We start from the raw sequence: 19,682 nt of genomic DNA, 5'->3' as shown, positions 1-19,682 counted from the left end.
GGATATCCAAACCGAACTCGCTATTATCAAGCCTACTACCCTCCACCAAGCTTATAGTTTATCTAAAAGAATCGAAGAAAAACTTAACTTAGCCAAACCCAAGCTATATCAACCTCGCAATTTTCAATCCCCATCTTTTACCCCTACCACCACCTCCACATCCAATCCATCCAAACCTGGAAACCCGCCATTATTACCCAACCCAAACTCACCCAAATTACCATTTACTAAACTATCACCCGAGGCACTTCAAAAACGTCGAAACGAAGGCTTGTGTTTCCGTTGCCCCGAAAAGTACGTTCCCGGTCACAAATGTAACCCTCCACAGTTTCTCCTTATAGCCGATAATGATCCAGATGACCCACCCGACACCACCACTGATGATACCGATCCCACACCTAATACCGAATCCTTGGACCTGACCAATCCAAATCAATTCTTTTCGTCATCCACAACTGCTTTTTTTGGCTTGTCATCTCCACAAGCATTGCGTGTGACAGGCTATATCTAAAACAAACCAGTTCAGGTGCTCATCGATTCGGGCAGCACGCACAATATAATTCAACCAAGAATTGTCTCTTTTTTGCACGTACCAACACAAAACGTACCGAATTTTTCAGTTATGGTTGGTAATGGCGACAAATTAACTTGTGATGGTTTTTGTCCGTCGCTGAATATTACTCTTCAAGACACTTCCTTCTCCATTCCTGTTTTCATCTTGCCGGTTGAAGGAGCTGATGTCATTCTTGGGCTCGCTTGGTTGCGAACTCTAGGCCCAGTAATGGCAGATTTTGCAATTCCTCAACTTACTTTCAACGTGGGCTCCAAAGCAATCACCCTACGTGGAGAAGCCCAATCAACCCAAGTCTCTCCATCCTCCATTCACACCCTAATCGCCAAAGACAGTGTATCATCCCTTCATGCATTGTTTTTCCACTTTGAAGATACCAATACCACTCCACCTTCCCATATCGTACACCACCATGACAATTCTATCAACACTCTCCTTTCCAGTTATCATCACATATTCCAAAACCCTACCCAATTACCTCCAACAAGTACCCAAGACCACCATATACCAGCCTCACCCATGTCAGACCTAGTCAATGTCAAACCCTATAGGTACCCACAATACCAAAATAAAATCATGACGGATCTTATTTCCAATATGCTGAAAGACGGTATTATTAAACCGAGCCAAAGTCCGTATTCATCACCGGTGCTCTTGGTACGAAAAAAAGATGGATCTTGGAGGTTTTGCGTCGATTACCGGGCATTAAATGCTATAACCATAAAGGATCGATTTTCGATTCCGACTGTTGAAGAATTGCTAGATGAGCTACATGGGGCTGCGGTGTTCTCTAAGATCGACTTAACCTCAGGTTACCACCAGATCCGAGTCGCTTCTGAAGATACACACAAAACAGCGTTTCGAACGGTAGATGGCCATTACGAATTCCTCGTAATGCCGTTTGGTCTAACTAACGCTCCATCAACTTTTCAAGCCACAATGAATGATATGTTTCGGGATGTGTTACGCCGATTCGTATTGGTGTTTTTCGATGACATTCTTATATATAGTCAATCAGTGGAAGATCACTATCACCACTTACATCATGTGTTCGAGACATTGTCCCAACACAAGTTCTTTGCAAAGCCATCCAAGTGTATTTTCGTTTCCACATCCATTGACTATCTAGGCCATGTTATATCCGCTAACGGAATAGAAGCCGACCCAGAAAAATTGAAGGCAATTCAGTCTTGGCCGACTCCTTCGAGCACGACAAAGTTGTGTGGATTCTTAGGGCTCACCGGGTATTACCGACGGTTTGTCCGAAACTATGCACAAATTGCCACACCCCTGATGGACATTATGAAACTACCATCATTCCGTTGGACCGAACAAAGTGAAGCTGTTTTCAAAGACCTCAAAGCTGCCATGGTATCATTGGTAACACTCACTCTTCCAAATTTCACTCACCCATTTGAAGTCACTACCGACGCTTCTAACATCGCCATAGGTGCGGTATTGTCACAAGCTGACCACCCGATTGCATTCTTTAGTAAGAAAATGTGCCCAAGAATGCAAGCCGCTTCCGCGTATGTTAGAGAATTATATGCCGTTACAGAAGCGGTCAAGAAGTGGAGTCAATATTTACTTGGGAGAAAATTTAAATTTTCACAGATCAACGAAGCCTAAAGCATCTTCTTTCCCAAGTAGTACAAACTCCAGAACAATACAAATGGGCAACAAAGCTCATTCGGTTTGATTTCGAGATCCATTACAAAGCCGAAAAAGAAAACCGTGTCGCGGACGCTTTAAGCCGAATCCACCTTCTGGCCATCTCAGTAACAAGTCCTACATGGCTCACTACCTTAAAATCCTTCTATGAGTCCACTGAAGGTAAAATTCTCCGAGACAAACTCATACAAAATGATGGCAAAAATCTCTTCAAATTCAATGAAGGCATTCTCTACAGCAACGGTAAAATCTTTGTTCCCTTTTTGCCTCAAATTCGGTCACTTTTGTTACAAGAATTTCACTCATCTCAAGCCGGGGGGCACTCGGGAATACGAGCCACCATCAAACGCTTGGCAACTGTTTTTGTTTGGCCTAAGCTAAAAAACGATGTTACGCGTTTTATTCATATGGGCCAAGTATGCCAACAAGTCAAATACCCTACACATAAACCATATGGTCTATTGCAACCATTGCCTATTCCCTCCAATGTGTGGCAAGACTTATCAATGGATTTCATTACAAACCTACCTATGTCTAACGGGAAATCGGCGATTTGGTTCGTTGTGGATCGTTTTTCTAAGTTTCCCACTTTATAGCCCTTCCACCCAAGTATGGAGCTGTGATGTTAGCCACACTATTTCTTCAGCATATCTATCGTTTGCATGGCCTTCCGCGAAGCATTGTCACAGACCGTGACACAATTTTCCTAAGTCAGTTTTGGAAAGAGTTATTCAATCAAATTGGCACCAAGCTCAAGTATTCAACGGCGTACCACCCTCAATCCGATGGGCAAACCGAAGTTGTTAACCGATGTTTGCAAAATTTTTTACGTTGTTTTGCAGGTCAAGAACCAAAGTCATGGAGCAAGTGTTTATATTTGGCGGAGTATTGGTATAACACATCGTTAATCAACATGTCACCATTTCAAGCGCTTTATGGTTATCCAGTTCCGGACATGAACGCGTACAAATCTGGAAATTCGAACATTCCATCTATTGACCACACTCTCCAAGAACTTCAACAAACCCGTTCGATGTTGAAAGATAATTTGAAACGAGCTCAACAACGTATGGTGACAATGGCCAATGAACATCGTTTGGACAAAGAATTCAAGGTTGGCGATAAAGTTTTCTTGAGGTTGCAGAATTATCGACAACAATCCGTGGAACCTCGTAGTACCAAGAAGCTTGCAAAACGTTTTTATGGACCATTCCAGGTGCTTGAACGAGTTGGTGCAGTAGCGTATCGATTAGAATTGCCACCTGATTCCAAAATACACCCGGTGTTTCATGTGTCTCTTTTGCGAGAGGCTAAGGGAGACCCTACTCCAATTCCACTGCCAAACATTCAAGAATTGGAGGCTGATCAACTGAACCCAGCACAGGTAATCGATCATCGTTGGAAGCTAGGGAAGTTACAGATATTAGTTGCATGGAAAAATCACAATGTGGCAGAAGCAACATGGGAAGATTATTCGGAGTTCCGCCTCAGATTTCCAGAGTTTCCATTGGAGCTCGAGGACGAGCTTGTTCTGAAGGGGAAGGCAGTTGATACGGGCCTGCCAGTGACTGGGCCTATTCTAAACAACATGCCTAAAAGAATTTCTAAGAAGCCAGCAAAGTTAAGGGATTAAGCCCAAGAAGAAAATGAAACGTTGGATTCTGTTAGTTTAGTCACATGCATTGAATTAGTCATTTTGTATTGTTATTTTTGTTCCTGCATATTAGGTAGTAGTGGAGCATTTAGTGGGGTAATGTGCATGCATGTTCATTGAATAAGGGGACGTGAGAAAGTGGCACTCTAATTCCCATGCATATTTAAATTCATGTACTTTGCTTTTGGAATTAATCAGAAAATCGTTTCAAAATTGTTCCTCTTCTCATCTGACATTCTATTGGAGATTAGCCTACTCTACAGGCCCTAATAGCTTATCTACCATGAAGAGTGAAAGTGTGAAACACACTTTATCGCTTGAAGTCTGTCTTCTCATATTGTCTGGCCGTGCTATTTGTGTATGTTTGATCGGTACAAGATTCTTAATGCTTCATTTAAACTAGTATAACTATAGTGATATTCTAATGTGAATGACTTCACAAATTTATTTTCCAAGCATATAAAATTATTAACATCAATTCTTTTGTAATTGTTTACCGTTCATCTTCTCGTATTTTATGTGACCGACAACTTATGTGGGGTTCACACTGACGTAACGTCGGTACCAAGTTTTTCGGTAGTTTTTTGCAAATTATCTAATCATTGAAAAGGGGTCCTAAAAATAGTAATGAAACAATAAATTGTCTCCAACCATCTAGCCTTCAAATCTAAAAAGAAAAACTTTTAGAATATTTTTGATTAATAAAAATTAGACTTTATTTATTTCTTTAATTATCTAATTTATTTAATATATATAAATGATAAGTTTGGTGTCGTTAAGCCGACATTGGGCCACTTGACAGCGCCTTACTTGTCCATAGTATATTATTATTTTTTTTTATCCGCAATAGTATCATAAAGAACATAACATAAGCTGACTGAATGATAATTTTGTTTTTTCTTTTGTTTGTTTTAATTATGATATCATAACGAATGTGACGAAAACCAACGGAATTCGTGTAGACTCAACGTTAAGGTTTTACCAATTGCCAGTTTCTCATAATAATGAATTAGCAATTCTTTTTTTTAGAACGATAACGTTTTTGTATTTCTAGCCATCGCATTCTTCAAATTGAAGAGTCTTGTTGCTCCACTCTAACCAGACTATGTTGTCTTCATCGAACCCAAGTTTGCTTCAGACTTTCAAATAATAGTATACATATATGATATATCTCAATTTGTAATTACTGAATCAATAGTAGTATATTATGTTAATAAGAATTAACTCAACTGGCATGCAGAGGAAAATAAATATTTGGGGTGGTGATCATCACATGTCAAGTTCGAATCATATCCCAACCGGGTTATATGACATTGAGAATTATATACCGATTACCTTACCCGAATTGAATTGAAGAAAATTTATATAGTGAGAATTAATTTAGTCTCGACTGATGGTCGGGTATAAATCATGTGTATGTATTTGTTATTTCATTTTAATTGTTTAGATATAGCGAACACGATTACTTTAAGTTCTTTTATGATTGCAGGTGTTCGAAGCTTAAACGAGCTAATTCAGAGTCATCCAGATGAAGATTAAGCAAGTCTCGAGAAGATGGAAGCATTGAGAAGTATATATGGAAAGCTAAGAAGGATTTGGGAAGAATTTGGATGAGAAACCTAAAGCTAGAGCGAAAAATAAACAAGATGAGTGGGCAGGAAAGCGTCAATGAGTAAAACAAGCATATCTTGAGATAGAAAATGAGTTAAGGGATAATATATAAATTTTGGGTTTCTCAACGAGAGGAATCTAAAAATGAGGTTTTCTTTGGTCGCACTACGCGACATCATGAGGCTATGCCCATCGTGATACGCGATGGACATAAAAAATTTGAAAAACGGGTTCCGACATATATATTCTAATTACAAGCCCTAAACCATTATCACGACGTTTTGCCGTTGTGAGACGATTTTGGGTGAATTTCAGGGCTATTAATCATCTTAGATCAATCCTAATAGTTTTCCTCATCATAATTGAAGATAAAGTGAAAACGAAGAATAGTTAATATTCTCAAATCATTCCCGAGGTATAGAGTATTATAACTTCTCAGTATTTTCTCATGTATTAAAACCAAGCTATTGTAGTTATTAATTGATAATATATGAGCGTTGGTGTTTGGTATTGTTGAGCATTCAACCAGTTTAGGTTTATTTCAATCAGAGCGATTAGTTTGTCGATTGCCGTGACGTGTGTTTCATAGGGTTTAATGTTAAGTTTAGGCCGATAAAGCATACATTTGTCCTTGATTGTGTCACATTGGCAAGGAACTTTTGGTTACCAGTGTCGTGTGTTTACATTTGTTGATACCTAAGAATGGATTATTCAGTTAACCATATTTGTTTATTGATAACCAATTTGTTAAATGAAATGAGATTACTGTTTAGTTGGATACTTGAACCCTGGATGTGATGTATGTTTAATTGAATTGTTTACAACTTTCTAAGTACTTGTTTATTCCAAACTTATAATTATTGTTAGTGTGATCAGCACTCCAAACTGTTACTTTATAATGTTAGGAATCAATTGTATTTTACACTGACCACTTACTTCGCGTGGTTCGACACCTTACTTATCCTAACTAGTTTAAGGTGATTAGGAACACCAAGTTATTCTTATCTTTGAACGAGCCTTCGAAACCGATCACCAATCTCAAAAATTTCCAACCTATGCGAAAAAAAAATCTCGGGTTCGTCACTGCTTTCGAGCCCTAAAAAAACTTAGACTATGATGGTGGGCTTAGGTTACCCAACAATGTGTACGATTGCGAGTGTATAAGGTCGTTTTTTGCTATTGGGTGACCCGGGTATTATTTGTCGGTCGTTTAAAAAAATAGGAATATATTTAATCTATTTTATTATCTAATACATTATCTTTAGACAAAATGATATAACATTATCATTACTTGATATTATAGTACGTACCGCTAGTTTGTTGATTCTTTATGTTAAGCGATATGGACAATATTAATGTCATAGTCATGCTTTAAAAACCCAAAACCGTAGACCATCCAACTAGCATCATAAATTATAATAATCCCTAAGGTATTAAATTAAAGGGTACTATAATACCTTCATGTAAATGATAAAAAACTATAAAGTTGTAGGTAAAATCAGAAAAAAACATTGATATTTCAAAGTTATTTTTCTCCTTTAAAATACGAATTAACTAGTATTTTGACCCCCGCTTTACAACGGGGTATGAAACCTTAACCGAAAAAATTGATAACGTCCAAACGTTCACAAAATCTGTAGCTGATTAATATTATGAAGTAACAAATCTGTAGCTGATTAAAAAAACTTAGACTATGATGGTGGGCTTAGGTTACCCAACAATGTGTACGATTGCGAGTGTATAAGGTCGTTTTTTGCTATTGGGTGACCCGGGTATTATTTGTCGGTCGTTTAAAAAAATAGGAATATATTTAATCTATTTTATTATCTAATACATTATCTTTAGACAAAATGATATAACATTATCATTACTTGATATTATAGTACGTACCGCTAGTTTGTTGATTCTTTATGTTAAGCGATATGGACAATATTAATGTCATAGTCATGCTTTAAAAACCCAAAACCGTAGACCATCCAACTAGCATCATAAATTATAATAATCCCTAAGGTATTAAATTAAAGGGTACTATAATACCTTCATGTAAATGATAAAAAACTATAAAGTTGTAGGTAAAATCAGAAAAAAACATTGATATTTCAAAGTTATTTTTCTCCTTTAAAATACGAATTAACTAGTATTTTGACCCCCGCTTTACAACGGGGTATGAAACCTTAAACCGAAAAAATTGATAACGTCCAAACGTTCACAAAATCTGTAGCTGATTAATATTATGAAGTAACAAATCGAAGTAATCACACTGTGTGGAATTGCAAGAAATACAGTCCACCACAAAAACAAAACTCAAATGCTTTGACCGGTAACAGAACATGACCCCCCAACATTTTTTGATATTTATATTGAAAAAGATTACACTACAAGATCCTTACACATTTGTATAGATGGGTTGTAACTTAAGTCTCAAAGTTTGTACAATTCATGAATAATAGAATTTGTGAAAGGTAGGTATTTGGTTTATAATATAATATAATATAATATATTTATTATTATTTAAATTATATATTTTTTCTCTAAGGGTTCATGCAATATTAATATTGTATATACACAAAATAATAATAATAATAATAATAATAATAATAATACATGATCTTTTACTTCAAATTTGCCACATATTTGTATACAAGAGTTTACTTTTACATTGTTTGTGGCATATTTGTAATGTCATTAGGTTTTCTAAACCATTATAAACAGTGAATCAATAAGACTACTAGTTTATCGACGCTTAGGTTATGTAAACATTGATAAACAATAACATGTACAGACAAAGTCCACGAGTCATTTACTTATTTATATATACTAACGGGCGAGCTAAGAGGTAACAACGTGTGTGTGCACATAGTGATATCCTTCCTCATGAGGTTGAAGACAGACCTGACCTAGACCCCAAACAGGGCTCGACCGTCGTCTTGGGTCTGTTTTCAGCGGGGGCTTGAAATTAAAAATAAAATTATATGTTAAAAAGGCTTGATTTTGTATAAAGGCCCTAAAAGTTATCCAAAAGTCCAAATATAAACAACATAATATATTTTCTTCTAAGTTTTAATAATAAACTAGTAATAATTGGACATAAATCCTAACAGTTGTAATCAATTCATAAATTATTTGGGCCCAACCGTTTACAACATTCATGATCATAATCAGGAATTCAAGAGTCACGAGCTGAAGGGCACTCATGTTGTAAAAAATAAATAAAAGATTAGCTTATTTGTCATAATCCTCTTGAGCACTCAAAATATTATGGACTGGTCTGATTTTAAATTCATGTGAATGTATATTTAGAAGTACGATAAGTTATTTGTACAATAAGTGGATGTATAAGTTCACTATTCTAAACACATAAAAGTAAATAAAACTAGTAAAAACTACACTTAAATATTATTTATATATATGATGGGATGGATCATATCGATTAGACTGTCTCCAACTGTAGTAACCACAACCCGTCACACTTCCACTCTTACAAGTAAATAAAAACCAATCAATCTACACACAAACTGTTTTCATCAACTGATCATATATGTCTACCCTCAAAAAGAAACTCCTCTATACCACCACCACCGTCACCGTCGGCTGCGGCAGCAGCTGCCGGAGAATAAACCTATCCAAAGTCTTCAACCCTAAACCCTACAAAAACAAACACCACCGTAACCCATCATCAACCTCAACCTCCACATCATGGACCACCACCACCACTACCACTTCAACACTATCACCAACCACCTCTGACACCACAGTGAGAGCCGTACAAGGGTTTGGTTGGCTTGGTGGCAACAGCATGGCTGTGGAAAAAGATTCAAATGATCCTTATGTTGATTTTAAGGACTCCATGATGCAGATGATAATGGAGAAAGAGATATATGGTGAAGATGATCTTCAAGAGCTTCTCAACTGTTTCTTGCAACTGAATTCTCCTTATTATCATGGGATTATTATTAAAGCTTTCACGGAAATCTGGAGTAATGTTGCGAACTGAATAAATGAGGATTAATTAATCAATGTTTTAGTGGTACGTATTAAGTTGTGGTTTGTATATTCTGTTAACATCCTTTAGTTTGGTGTAATGTTATGTTATGATGCTTGCTAATGTTAGTGGGAAGATGATTGGTGGTATTTGACTAGTAACAATATGACTTTATGCTATTGATCATTGATGTACGCATTAAAGATTCCCATATTCTCATCTCATCCTTCTTAATTCGAGGGACATCACAAATGTATCTATTTTTTCTTCTACACATGTTTTCCATCTCCATCGTCATTCGTGAGTATGGGAGCTACAATCATGCCCTCCCGTGGTTCAGCGAAAACAAGTTAGGATTTTAGGCCCACACTTAACAAAGTCTTCAAGTCTAAAAAAATTCTATATTAATATATTATAATGGTTAAAGTAAATTCAAACTAGTGTATTGGTGTGGTGGTAGGCTTTTGGTTGTTACTAAATTGTTGATCATGAGTTCAAAACTTTTAATAATCAAAATAAATTTGGGAAAATTTCCAAAATGGCCATTTTAGGAGAGAGAAACTGAAAAATAACCCTAAATTTCAACATATTCTCAAAATATCCCATCAAATTTGGACTGAGGAGACGGGATCAGGAAATCCTCCGGCCAATAAAATTCAGACAAGTGTCAAAATCCGACGGGTTTTTTTAAAATATTGGGACCAGTCCATATTTCCTATTAAAAGTTCTTGAAATAAAACAGTCTTTTCCGACGGTCTTTTAATGTTTCCTAACGTGTCCCCACAACTTCCAAATACAAGGGAAAATATGCCTTCAAATTCCGTCTTTCAAGACGTATTTAGGGTGAATTTGTACCAAGAAGACGAGTTTGTAGTTTATTTCTTATGTGTTTAAATTTAGTCTAGACCTTCAAAATTTATTTATATTCCGTCTATATCGACAATATAGTATGAGATTCCGTCTATTCCAACATGATCATCCAAAGAATATACATGAGTTATCTTTATCATCTTTCATTTAATACCACCCTAAACCATCCTCTCATACCACTCTAAATTTTATGTTCCATGGAATTTGATAATGTTGTTGTTTGTTATGGTGGTAATTGGCAAACCGGTAACGCAATGTATGATTATGTTCCAATTATGTTGCCGTCATAATAGGATCCAACGAACCCGGGACCCATATCCATAACCTCTACTTGATCACCCCTCTTAAATTTCATGATTTGATTCAAGAGTTAGAATTTGATGAAAATATGTGAATGAATTATTGAGGATTGATGAAGATGATAGATATAATGAAAATATGGACGGACAAGTAAGAATATACTACATACTCGTCTCCTTCGTACAAATTTTAAAGATTCGTGTCTTGAAAGACAAAATGAAATGGCACATTTTCCCATGAGTTCAAAATATATAGGGTCAAGATAAGAAACTTAAATAACTCGTCTGGCAAGACAACTTTTTAATATTAAGATTTTGTGAAGAATATGGACGGGTACCTCAATATTTTCAAAAATATGATCCCATTAGTTCAAATTATTCAGGTAAGTGTCTTGAAAGACAAAATGAAATGACACATTTTTCTATGAGTTCAAAATATATAGGGTCGAGATAAGAAGCTTAAATAACCCGTCTGGCAAGACAACTTTTTAATATTAAGATTTTGTGAAGAATATGGACGGGTACCTCAATCTTTTCAAAAATATGATCCCCTTAGTTCAAATTTATTAGGTAAGTGTCTTGAAAGACAAAATGAAATGGCAAATTTTTCCATGTTTTTAAAATTTATAGGGTTAGATAAGAAACTTAAATAATCCGTCTGGTAAGAAATCTTTGGAAAATAAATTTTAGTTCAAAAATATGGACGGGTCCCTAAATATTTATAAATCTATGGTCTTTTTGGTACAAATTCACCCTAAATGCGTCTTGAAAAACTGAAGTCGAAGGCACATTTTCCCATGGTTTTGGAAGTTGTGGGGACCCGTTAGGAAACATTAAAAGACCGTCAGAAAAGACTGTTTTATTTCAAGAACTTTTAATAGGAAATATGGACCGGTCCCCCAATATTTTTAAAAAACCCGTCGGATTTTGACACTTGTCTGAATTTTATTGGCCGGAGGATTTTTCCAGATCTCGTCTTCTCAGTCCAAATTTGATGGGCTATTTTGGGAATATGTTAAAATTTAGGGCTATTTTTTAGTTTCTCTCTCCTAAAAGAGCCATTTTGGGAATTTTCCCAATAAATTTTGTTGACGATTCTTATGAAAATGCCATACAATCTTATTTCGATTTAGGTCTCCACATTCATTGAGCTGACACTAACTACGATAGAATTACATTTTTGGGGTTTCTGAGCACTCTCATCATCTCTGTCATCTCTATTACCAAAGTTATACTAATAAACACTATATTTTCTTTCTCAATTTCAATATAAATTAATTGAAATTATAGTTGTATTCGAAACAAAAGCATTTTAAGAACTGTAAATTGTACCTAGTGTCGTTACCGTATTGAAGAAACACTAAGTGAACCCACAGGCAGATTATAGATAATCTGGGGGTTAAGTAATGTTTCCCACGGATGAGGTCCAGCAGAGAAGGTTGTTCTTCGGGGGACCTGCAAAACAGACACCGTAAGCTCGTCACTGAGAAGGGGGGGGGGGGGGGTTCCTCCTTGTGACCACCCTCCGGCGTGAGAATCAGACTAGATTGCTCTGAATATAAGTGTATATTAAGAGATTGCTAGATAAGATTGAGATATCAGATGATGTCTTTACCATTCCAAGGTGTTGGAGTATTTATAGCCGAAGGTAGGTTTCCAAGCAGGTACAGCCGGCTGAATAGTATTCCTGTTCTACCAACAGTGGACGTACGCACAGGCCATGCTGGTTGGTGGATAGGTTACAGCCAACAGTAATAAGGTCGGCTGTATACTGTTCCTTTACTGCCGGCTACGCACTGTTCCACCAACTGTAGGCTGCGCACGTCCCCTCGTAAGGGTTGGTGAGTAGGCAGCGGCTAATAGTGAAACAGTACTAGAGGGTGCTCCTCCTCGTATTGTTGTCGGTGAGCTGTCACCCTGTGATTAGTTCATTGGCTGCTCTGGTCAAATTGTCTATTCCGCCCATACCTTAGTAGGTATAGTACGAAAAGACCTTCCAGAAGCATAAGGACTGGCTCATTTAGGCGGGAGTATTCCCGCCTTGCTCATTCCTTCATGTGACTACTGAAGTAACGAATGCCTTGTGCGTGTAGCCTTGCTGTTAGTGCGGGTAGCCTTCCCTGATGGTTTGTATCCGCAACTGCGGGAACAGGCGGGGTACTTCACCATTGGGAGGCTTTCCCTGCGGGTACAGCTGGCGTACTGCGCGTAAGGTTCTTTGAGCATGGTGGGTCCTGCTGGAGCAGTTGGTCATTGCGTAGACGTCCCTGTTCAAGGTGAGTCTTGCGGGTCCAACTGGGCTCTGCTGGGACCTACCTCTTCAAGTCCCCCCAGTCCAATGTTCTTCTCATGAATTATTAATAAGTGAGGTGAACTTTTGGACTTAACAAGGGGTTTTGAAAAGGGTTTAGTTTTTCGGTTTTCCGTGGTGATTCATCCCGCGGTTTTCCTGATGTCACGCAGAAATTCCCGACTTTTCTGCTTGATCTTTGGGTGTGAAGCGGGTAGGTTTGTAACCTCCTCGCACGTCAGGAGCGTTGAGTCCTACTTGTGTGGATTCTCCGTGGGGTTTTGGTAGCTTTCAACATACTGATCAATTACGCTAAAACCACCAATCCCATCATGGAGTTTCGAACAATATAGTTCTCGACGTTCCCGTCATGCGGGGATGTTATTCCGGTTCCCGCCAGCATGGCCCATTAGATCCTTCTTGGTTTGAATTCCCTGCAGAGTGCTAAGTATGTGAAGGGTTTTGCCTTGACACTGTACCCACACTTGTCTTACGGTTACTTTACTTCCAAGGTATTCCTGGCGTCAATTCCCTGCGGTGCTAAGTATGTGAAGGGTTTTGCCTTAACACTGTACCCGCATCCGTCTTACGGTTACTTGGTTGCCAAGGTAAGGGGTATTTTCCCGCTTACTTTTGAATCTTTTTTTGAATTTTGAATTTTGAAATTCGAAGAGTTGGTGGAAAGAAGAACAGTCCAAAACTCTGAAACGTCGTGCGACGGTTTCTTCTGACTGTGTCAGGACGTGCAGGAAGTTATGGTGACGTGACAGTACATGGTCATTCCAGACGCTTTTTCAGGCGCGTGGGCGCGATTTTTCGGGCGCGTGGCCGCGAAATTAATGGTATGCGTCCTGTCAACAGCTGTTGCCAGCTTGCTTTTTGCCACGTGTCATAGTTTCATTGCACCTTCGCTTTCTCTCTCTTCCGCATTAATTTCATCGCATTAATTGCGATTAGTATATAAAGGGGGAGAGGGTTCTTTGTAATCCACACTTTCATTCTTCTCTTCATCTTCTTTACGATTTCCGGTGAATACTCACCTTTTCAGGCAAGCATTCTCCCGAAATCGTTTTCTCCTTTTCTTCACAAGATGTCGTCTCGTGATGTTGAATCCACAGCCGATGACAAGAGTACTGCTGGCGAGTGCCAGTGTGCTCTGCCTGGCGATCTGTACCGGTATGTCGTCAGGAAGTTCATGCTCGAGTCTCTCGAGCCTGAGTTTCCTGAACCCCATCATACTGTGTACGATGCCCCCAGAGGCAAGATCGGGGTTTATGCAGCATTCTTTGTTTATGGGAATCTTAGGTTCCCATTGACAAAGTTTGTTTATCCTGTCCTTGAGAGGCACGGTGTTCATTTGACCGAGTTGCACCCCATGGCGATCGCTAAGATTCGCCACTTTGAGTGGGTGTGCCGGATACTGGGCATTGAGCCCTATGTTGACCGCCTGATGACCTTCTACACTTGGAGGTGCATCCAGGGGTGGTACACGTTGACAACCCGGATTAAGGGTTTAAAGATCTGCGCGACCGAGCGCAGTCTTCGCTCGTGGAAGCGGGAGTTCTTTTTCATATCCGCTCGCGCCATCCCCATTGCCATGAAATTCAGGAACGGGCAAGCCCTTCCCAGCCTTCACGCCTCCAGCTACCAGGAGGCGGAATGGTTTGCGCAGATATCTCGGGTCCACTCTCCGGTTTACCGGTTTGCGGAGTCCGGGATGGTGATGCTGGGGATGAGCCGGGTGTGGAAGGAGGCTGATGCGCGCAAGATTCCGATCGTCCTCGAATACGGTTCGAACTCTGTTCCTTACGGTATGCCTCTTTCCCTTTTGTTGATTTTGAATTTCGTCTAACTTTTTCTTGTTTATTTCAGAGGGGAACGACTTGCAGTCGCTCCTGAACCCGCGGGAGGCTGACGGTCCCGCACGGATGGGTACTCGCGCTCTAGATGAGAACGAGTTGCCCATCCTAGATCAAACGGCGGATCAGTTCGTGGAGGTCTATCCGCTAGGCCATGAGATCCTTAGCGCCCGTCGGCCAGGTAAGGCGCTCTTCGCCCCTCGACCCCTCAATGCTGAAACCTCTGCTGGAATTCCTCTAATCGTATGTTCTGATGAGGAATCCGCAGATGGTCCTCCGTTGGTGCGGAAGAAGAAGGCTGCCGGCGGGAAGGGGAAAGAGAAGGCCTCCACTGCCGATCCAGCACCTCGGTCTGATTCGGAGACCGAGAGCGAAGAGGTGGCGGGGAATCCCGGTGGTGATAAGACCACAGCTCCGGAGGTTGCGACTGTCACCTCCGGAGAGCCAAAGAAGACGACGGTGACCGGCGCAAAGAGGCCGGCTCCATCGGGTCCGTCCCCACTTCTTCGTACCTTTAGGCTCAAGAAAACCCGTAAGTTCAACTTTTCTTTAGCTTTTAGCTTCATAGCTTAATTTGTTAACACTTTTCTTCTTTACGCAGGCGTGGATGTTGGCGCATTCCAGGGTGAAGTGCCGAGTAGTATCTCTCCGCCAATGACGGTAGGCTTGGTCAGCCTACCTGAGGCGTCGACCCAGGCGCCTGCGCCTGCTTCCGCTGGTTCAGTTGCTCACTCCTTTGAGCCGACTGTTCCAGCCGAGATGACGTCACCGCCGGCTGTAAGGGCGATTTTTACAGCATCCTTCACCGAGCCGGCGGTTACTATTGCTGCGGATTCCGCGGCAGCGACCGCGGGGGCGACCACGGCGGCTGCTACCATGCCCCCGCCATTGGCAACGACGGCCGGTCCATCAGGTACGCATGGGGCTTTCCGCCAATCTTTGCCACCTTCCCATCTGCCTGACCTCTTGGATGGATTTCCTTTGGGTTCAGGTGATAGGTTCGGCGGCTATCGGCCTGTTATTGACCCTACAGGTGCGTAGGGTTCTTCTGGCCCATTTTATACATATATATTTTATCATCTTTTCCTAACTGCTTTGTGTTTTTTGCAGTGTCGGATTCCAATGAAGTGTATGTTCCTCGATGGAACATTCGCCGAGGAACAACCCTTCGCACCCCTGTGGAGTGCGTGGAATGGGCTCGTCACGCTGCTCCCAGTGGTGCGTTGGGGGAAGCCATGGCTAGCTACCAGGAGGGTAGACTAACCAATGAGCTTCGGGTTCTCCTGGCCCGGATGCAGCCGCGCGTCGAGCTGCTTTGTCGTGAAAACGACAAGTTAAAAGCAGCTCGCCTCAAGGAAGTAGCTCAGGCGCGGGCTGTCCGGGAGGAGAACCAAAAACTTGCCGCAGTGGCTGCGGAGAAGGAGAAGGCCTTCAAGGCCCTCGAGGTTGAAGTTCAGGCTCGACTCGAGGCCCGTTCCAAGGCTGCCCAAGCTGTTAATGAACAGCTTCGGCTGGCTAAGGAAACTGCGAGGAACGCAACCGAGAGGGCCACCAAGGCTGAAGCTGTTGCTGAGCCTCTGCGCGTGGAGAATGAAGAACTTAAAGCCAAATTAGAGGCTCTCCAGCAGGCTCATGATGCCTTGGCGATGGAAGACGCCAAAAAGCTCCAGGAGATCTTGGACCAGAGGGGGGTGCTTGACCATACTGAGCGGAAGCTAAAGGGCGTCGAAGAGGCTGCGGCTAAAGAAGTGTTGCTTGCCAACCTTAACAAGAGTGAAGCCGAACGCGCCCGTAACGAAGCTCAAGCTGCCCTCCAAGAAGCTCTGGTTGCCAAGGAATGGCTTCTTCGAGAAGCGTTGTCTCAGGTAAGCTTTCATGTCTTTACGTTCTTCTTTGTAAATAGAAAGGGTGTTGACACTTGTATATTTTCTTTTGTAGGTTGTGCATCGGGTCTTCTCAGAGACATCTTACGACGATGCTATGAGCGCAGCCCTCAACGCTTCTCACGAGGATGGGGAACGGGCCGGCTTCCTGCTTGGTCTAGGGTTCGTTGAGAAAGGCGTCCCGCCTTCCAACTTCCCTTTGTATAATGTGGATACTGAAGCTGCTTATGACCAAGCAGTGAACCAGTATGCTGCCTTCCCGCATCCGGTGGTGGAGAAGGTGAATGAAGTTGCTGCTGCTGATGATGGGCTAGCTATCCTTAAGGCTTTCCTTGAACAGCCACGCTCTACTGACGGCGCTGGTCCAAGTGGAAGTGGCCCTGAAGCCTGATCCTGAAGATCCCTTCCCGCCGCTAGGATAGATATAGTTTGTATAGATTTACTTTCTTGTAGGCGGGTAGTTACCCAGCCATTCTTGTAACGAATATTTATGAAATATACATCTTTGTGCGGCTAAGACCGCTTCTTTCATTGGATTCCCTGCTTTATAAACGTTATATGACTTGTTTAAATTAGCAATTTTCCAAGTGTTTAGAATAAGTTAACCTTTGAACGTGGTAGATAGGTGTGAAGTTTTGCCTCCTCTTCCGTGATTGTGCGGGTAGGACCGTCACTTGCAAGCAGTAGGATGGCTAAACTTTACCATCTGTCCTGCGTGTAGGTTTTCCTCATCTTTTGAGGATAAGTTAACCTTTGAACGTGGTAGATAATAGGTGTGAAGTTTTGCTTCCTCTTTCGTGATTGTGCGGGTAGGACCGTCACTTACACTTAGTAGGATGGCTAAACTTCACCCATATCTGACCTGCGTGTAGGTTTTCCTCATCTTTTGAGGATAAGTTAACCTTTGAACGTGGTAGATAATAGGTGTGAAGTTTTGCTTCCTCTTTCGTGATTGTGCGGGTAGGACCGTCACTTGCACTTAGTAGGATGGCTAAACTTCACCCATATCTGACCTGCGTGTAGGTTTTCCTCATCTTTTGAGGATAAGTTAACCTTTGAACGTGGTAGATAATAGGTGTGAAGTTTTGCTTCCTCTTTCGTGATTGTGCGGGTAGGACCGTCACTTGCACTTAGTAGGATGGCTAAACTTCACCCATATCTGACCTGCGTGTAGGTTTTCCACATCCTTTTTTAGGATAACCTTTGAACGTGGTAGATGATAAGTTGAAGTTTTGCTTCCTTGTTCGTGATTGTGCGGGTAAGACCGTCACTTGCACTTACAAGGATGGCTAAACTTTACCTACATCTGACCTGCGTGTAGGTTTTCCTTATTTTTAGCGCTGTGTTTATGCGGGTTTTGCCGCCTTCCACACGTAACGACTTACTTCTTCCCCATTTATGCGGTGAATACCGGCACCAGTGTGGGAAGTTCATAAGTATAAAGGTAAAGTTAACACATTATGAAAGGAGAATCATTTCCATTAGAAGTGGCTCTAGGCCTTTTCTTTACAAGTTTTGGAATTGATCTACATATAACATTTGCGTAATTGAGCTCCATTCCATGTTCTTGGGATGGGAGTGCCATCGAGCCTTTCGAGCCGGTATGCGCCCTTTCCCAGGACTTCTTTGATAATGTATGGCCCTTCCCAGACCGGGGCTAGCTTTCCTGGGCGTTCTTGGTTCGAAGCCTCGTTGTTACGCAGTATGTAGTCTCCTATATTGAAGTTGCAGAGTTTTACCCGCGTGTTGTAGTACTTTTGCATTTGTCGCTTGTAGTTCTCTTCACGCACTGCGGCTAAGTCTCTGCGTTCCTCTGTCAGCATAAGATCCAACCGTCTTTCCGCATCATTGTCTTCTGGCTGAATCAAGATCCTTGGTGAGGGTAAACCAATTTCTACCGGGACCATGGCTTCCGTGCCATAAGTGAGGCTGACCGGGGTTTCTCCCGTACTGGCCTTCTTCAGCGTTCTGTTTGCCCAAAGGACGTGCGGAAGCTCGTCCACCCAGCCGGATCTGTGTTCCAAGTCTTTTCTTGATGCCTTCGACGATGCTCTTGTTTGCTCTTTCCACCTCACCATTACCTTGCGGGTGTGCCACTGAGGTAAAGGTGTGGGTGATTTGAAGTTCTTTCAGCCACTGTTGTAGCTTCTTGTCAGCAAAGTTGGTGCCGTTATTGCTCACCAAATTCTGTGGAAGTCCAAAACGACAAATAATAAATTCCCAAATAAATTTTTTGATATGTTTCGCGGTTGTTTGGGCTAAAGGTTTTTGAGAAGTCACGCGGGTTTCTCTCCGCATTTGTTGGTTTAAAAGCTTCCCCAAAATTCCTTTTTGGCTGGGAGTCCGTTTCCTTACGCTTCCCTTTCGCCTTATGGCGAGGGTTTGCGTCGGTGTCGGATTCTTCCCTCTCCTCGTCTGAGTACTCGCACTCGCTGTTCATATTGAGCTGTTGGCGAGTACTGCCGAATTCGTCAGCCTGTTGAACTGAACGCAAGCGTTCATCCAATTCAGCTTGGAACTCTCTTTGACGTGCTTCGGCCCACGCCTTCACTTGATCTAGTGTTTGGCGAGGGGCCCTCGTTCGTTTTTCCAACTGGGCATCAGTGAACCCCAGTGGAATACTTACTGCACTTGCCCCGGCTTGGGTAGTCGGGGTAGTGTTCGTAAGATTTGTATAACCGCCGGTGTTCCCCCCAGTTGCTGGGTTGTGGTTACCGGGGTTTCTTGGTCAGTTACTGGCCTTGGGACCGGAGTAACGTTAACCATTTCTTCAGAAATTTTGAAAAAACTAAAATAGTTCTAGCTTTTATGCACGGATGGCGCCAATGAAGAAACACTAAGTGAACCCACAGGCAGATTATAGATAATCTGGGGGTTAAGTAATGTTTCCCACGGATGAGGTCCAGCAGAGAAGGTTGTTCTTCGGGGGACCTGCAAAACAGACACCGTAAGCTCGTCACTGAGAAGGGGGGGGTTCCTCCTTGTGACCACC

At 41.4% G+C, this 19,682-nt stretch overlaps 1 protein-coding gene and 1 pseudogene across 1 annotated transcript; both read left to right on the top strand.

The window, feature by feature from the left end:
- Positions 1 to 622: 622 nt before the first annotated feature.
- Positions 623 to 3,875, top strand: LOC143599774 (uncharacterized). The gene is made up of 2 exons (XM_077077651.1): positions 623 to 2,147; positions 3,085 to 3,875. Exons 1-2 carry the CDS (start codon positions 623 to 625, stop codon positions 3,873 to 3,875), a joined length of 2,316 nt encoding a protein of 771 aa, XP_076933766.1.
- A 5,170-nt stretch (positions 3,876 to 9,045) lies between these two features.
- On the top strand, positions 9,046 to 9,501 carry LOC143599779 (transcription repressor OFP6 pseudogene; annotated as a pseudogene).
- The last annotated feature ends 10,181 nt before the right edge of the window (positions 9,502 to 19,682 follow it).

Source organism: Bidens hawaiensis, unplaced genomic scaffold, assembly GCF_021521415.1.
Source record: "Bidens hawaiensis isolate Kalapana, Puna unplaced genomic scaffold, B.hawaiensis_p1.1 tig00052764_1, whole genome shotgun sequence".
Lineage (NCBI taxonomy): Eukaryota > Viridiplantae > Streptophyta > Magnoliopsida > Asterales > Asteraceae > Bidens > Bidens hawaiensis.
The sequence above is the reverse complement of the archived record's forward strand: the minus strand, read 5'-3'. Positions and strand labels throughout refer to the sequence as shown.